Source organism: Apis dorsata, unplaced genomic scaffold, assembly GCF_000469605.1.
Source record: "Apis dorsata unplaced genomic scaffold, Apis dorsata 1.3 scaffold_227, whole genome shotgun sequence".
Taxonomy (NCBI): domain Eukaryota; kingdom Metazoa; phylum Arthropoda; class Insecta; order Hymenoptera; family Apidae; genus Apis; species Apis dorsata.
The window spans coordinates 572,380-576,791 of NW_006263509.1; the positions used below are offsets into that span (position 1 = coordinate 572,380).

Sequence of the window (4,412 nt, forward strand, 5' to 3'; positions counted from 1 at the left end):
ATCGCCAACTTTTCCGACCGACATCGTATACGATTGAGCAAACACTTCGTAATTTGTTCCGAGAGTTTACACTCGTTCGACGCGACAAAGGCAAACTTCCGTCGAATATGAAAAACGTAACAATGTAAAAGAAAAAGAAAGAGGATAAAAAAAAAAAATATTTTCTCGCCACTCTAGGAGGAATTGACAATGCTATTGAACTCGATACTCGTTATTTTTTTTTTTTTACTTTCATTCACGATTGCTCTTATGAACAATCTAAGATGCTTTAATAGATAATAAAATTAGAAAATAATTTTTTCTTTTTTTATTTTTTAGACACAAATAAAAAATTTCTATTCAATGATATTTAAATCTATCTTTTATTTGATATATTTGCTATATACTCTTTATGTATAATTTTATTATCAGAAAATATTTTTTGAAGTCAGAAATATGAAAAATTTTTCTTCCAAATTTCCTGTCTCAGCTATTTCACGGTTCTAATGATTGCCTATAATTTTAGCCAATTGTATCCAAATAAAATACACCTAAACAAAATAATTGTCTATATCTCGAGATTCCCACGAGCATGCGAGATCGTTTTTAGATCGCGTAAATCACCCCGATTATTTATCAGCGTTCCTCGAGAGAAGAATATCTGGCACTCGATGTTTAGCCAACTAAACGAGCATTCCTACGGAAATAAACGATGAATACCACATGCGATTACATCGCATGTATATATCGATTACGAAAAAAAGAAAAGAATTATGTTCTTTTAACGTAACGATTCTCCTTTCCATGTTTGAACGTGATCGAGTTATACATATATATTTGTCCTGATGAGCTGATTCATCATATGTTGACTAGTTTTATAGAATTGTTCGTAACGAAGAATAAATGTATACTCCAATTATATATATAAGTATACATGTGAACACTTTTGTAACCTATTAAACAAATGAATAATCTCATCAGAAAATATAAGTAAAGTAAGATGAAATCAAATAAATAACAAAACCTGAGATGATAATTGAATTCTTACAGAAAGAAATAATTATTCGTTTATAATCAACACATTAATCATATTTATCATAAATAATTCATATTCTTTTTTTAAGAGAATTATTTAAAGATTAAATAATAATAATCATAACAAATAAAAAACTATAATACAATTCGTAATAGATTATCTAATAATTTCTATTCTTTCTTTTTTCTTTTAATAATATTCATAATATTTATATGCGGAATAAATTCAAATATGAATAATCATATCTATCGATGAAAAATAAAATGAAAATTCTATATATCCATCTAATTCCTTTCATGTTTATTTAAATGAATAAATAAAATAATACGAAAGTAGGTCATGCGTATGTGGAAATGTCAATAGGTTTCTTCCGATAAATATTGTAATTTCAATCGACCATATTCAATGAGAGAACCATATTAAATTACGCGTGAACGTTATTTAAACACACATCTCGGATCGATTTTACGTCAACCTGCAGGTATTCCATACTGCTTCAGAAAAAGTGCAACACGCACATATCTTCCGACTGGTCGTCCATGAATGCTGTGGTACTAATGATTCAAGGACACGCTATTGACAATCCACGATCTATTATTATTTTTCAAATACGACGTGAAGCAGCAATCTTATTTCGTTCCTCTCATTTCTCTACTTTTTAGATATTAATCGAAAAAGAAAAGATAAAAATCTTTTTATTTCGATAGAAGTGTGAAATTAGAATTTATACAAGATATTACGAGAAGATAATCAAACACTCAATTCTGACATTATCATTTATCGATATCATCAATCCTGTTCCTATTTGTGTTTATTTATTATCAATCATATAATCGTAATTTCACGAACACAAAATTATTTGAATTTAAACTGTATATACTAATTTGATTTTTAGATTCAATTCTCCACATTTTACATTGAATTAAATATTTTTTTAAAATATAATTAATCTATGTTAATCTTTTAAATTTTCTACATATATGATATTTATAATACTATCATTATATGTAGTAACTAAATAAAATAGTATTCCAAAATATTTAATTTTGTTTCAATAGATTTAAGATTATTAGAATAATGATTACATTATTCAGAAAAAAGATATCATTTAAAAAAAAAGATAAAATCGTAAAATAACTTTCGAAAGCTAAAAGATTTTAAGGATACAAGCCATTGAAGAAACTTCGAACACGTGTACGAAAGCACTGGCAGTGAAGTATACATGGTGGGGATAAGTATCGCGCCTCGTGCATGAGTTAATGCTAGCAACTAGATAGAATCATTTTTACCGCGCTGCTCGACTTTGTCAACTAAAGATACATTTCCTGATACATTGAACTATAATTATATGACGTTGCCTCTAAATAGCTAGCTCTTTTCATTTTTTAGTTTTATATAAATAAATGAAAGTGTGAATTCTAATTTTCTTTTTTGGTTTATAAACTGACATATAATAAGTGTATGTTATGCTGCAATTTTATGATATTGTATACACTATATGTATATGTATACAATAAATATAATATTATCCTAGAAAATGAAGATTGATTGTAATTTGAATAATAATATATTTGCAGTAACAAAAGCAATGGTCATTGCATGTATGAACCATTGATATTAAAATGTGATAAATATAATATACAGCATGAAAAGATTACTTACCATTGAGACCATATTTCTCCTGATTCCTCTTAACTTGATCAATAGATAATCCTTTATCAGGATCGACGCTAAAGTACTCTAATACTTCTTCCACTGTTTTGCAATGGCCGTCCTCCATGGTTACCTCTATATTAATACGTCACTAATATCTTATCTGTTCAATGACTGTCCACGTTCATTCACACTATAGTTTTCTGTAATTCAAACATACAATAAATTACAGATTAATCTTTCACTATTTATAAATATTAATGTATATTTCATTTAAATATTATAACATATGCACAAATAAATTCATATTTATATATCAAATATATATGATAGTAATATAAACTAATTAATGTTAAGAAATAAAAATTGATTGAATTAATAGCAAATAATAAAATAACAGAGATAAGTATTTCGGCGTATTTAATCATCATTATATCAAAAATTAGAATATCATTAACGATGAAAAGAACTTTTTAATAAATTCCACAATTTCGTTTAAAAATATCATAAAAATTTACAATTTGGAGAAATGTATCAAAGAACATCTGAAACAAATATGAGAAGAAAAAAAATCACCGCGTGTTCGCGATTACCATCCAAAATCGTTTCAGGTTAAACTCTCAGTCGAATACAAAAACTTTTCAAGATATATATATCGTGATTTTTCCTAATCGTTCGACACTAAATATATATGACAAGTTCAATAGCACAAGAAAACTCACCAAGGACCAATAACGAAGTATTCGTTGGCGACGTGTCACAGAGAAATTACGTTACGGCTGTCGAATATTTAGGTTAGCTACAGGTCCCTAAGATACACTCGAGCACACAAAGAAAGAGAAAGACGAAGAGAGGGAAAAAAACGAAACAAACTGCCACGAATAAACTTGCCGGACACTGAAAGGAATAATTCTATGACGTATCACGATACGCGAGCACAGAAATTTGAGACACACGTCATTTTCTTAACGAAATATTTTTCCTAAATGCTAAGCAAACCTCCTCTTCCGTAAGACTGACACAGCGAACGGCAAATCATTGCACACGTGCGCCACCTCGCGGAGTGCGCCATTAACAAGTTGCAGCGCAGTTGTCCGCGCGCGTCTATAATTTTGTATCAACATAAATATAAAATTAATCGACGATATCTTAATGCATTACGATTGTTCGAGGCTCAATATATTTTTACTTTTAAAATTATGAAATTTCTGTTATAACAATTCGTCCGTTCACATTTCGCGAAAACACGTCACAATACGGCGCAGCGTCCAGTAGGAAAATGCGTGCGAGTCGAATGAACCGAGCATGTGGAGCAATACCATTGGCTGGACAGTGTTCGTGAAGTATGACGCATTCGGCTATTTTCGGTCTTCTGCTAGTCTATTTCCTTGGCGCGTATTTTAAGACATTCAAAGGACATCACTATATTGTCGTTATATAACTATTAATTTTATAATTTCATTTTGGCTACTTTGATCGACTTTTCATACTGATTGAACAATTCAATCACAAATAGTGGATAATCAAATCGATTGATGATCATTTACTGGTTTCGTTATGTAATAAAACAACCAAATGTTTCAAATTGCAATGAAAATTTTAAAGCTCGTTACATAACGAAGAAGAATTCGAATATAGACTTTTTTTAATTTTATATTTAAATTTTTCTTGTATGTATTACAAATAAGTATTTATATCTTTCGTCATTTACTCTTTTCTTTTTTTTTTTTTTTTTTTTTTTTTT

General features: G+C 28.9%; 1 protein-coding gene across 7 annotated transcripts in view; it reads right to left on the minus strand.

Moving 5' to 3' along the window:
- Positions 1-4,412, minus strand: part of LOC102674648 (calcium-transporting ATPase sarcoplasmic/endoplasmic reticulum type) — a 43,743-nt gene that overhangs the window by 36,101 nt on the left and 3,230 nt on the right. For 4 of the 7 annotated variants that reach the window (XM_031510468.1, XM_006615624.2, XM_031510467.1 and 1 more), the window contains exons 1-2: positions 3,391-3,959; positions 2,678-2,871 (exon numbers count right to left, since the gene is read on the minus strand). In XM_031510468.1, the coding sequence (XP_031366328.1) occupies positions 2,678-2,795 (118 nt within the window). In that variant the 5' untranslated portion in view covers positions 2,796-2,871; positions 3,391-3,959. Of the gene's footprint in view, positions 1-2,677; positions 2,872-3,390; positions 3,960-4,412 lie in introns of those variants that run through there. The other 3 variants (XM_006615623.2, XM_006615622.2, XM_006615621.2) reach the window with 3 other exon arrangements.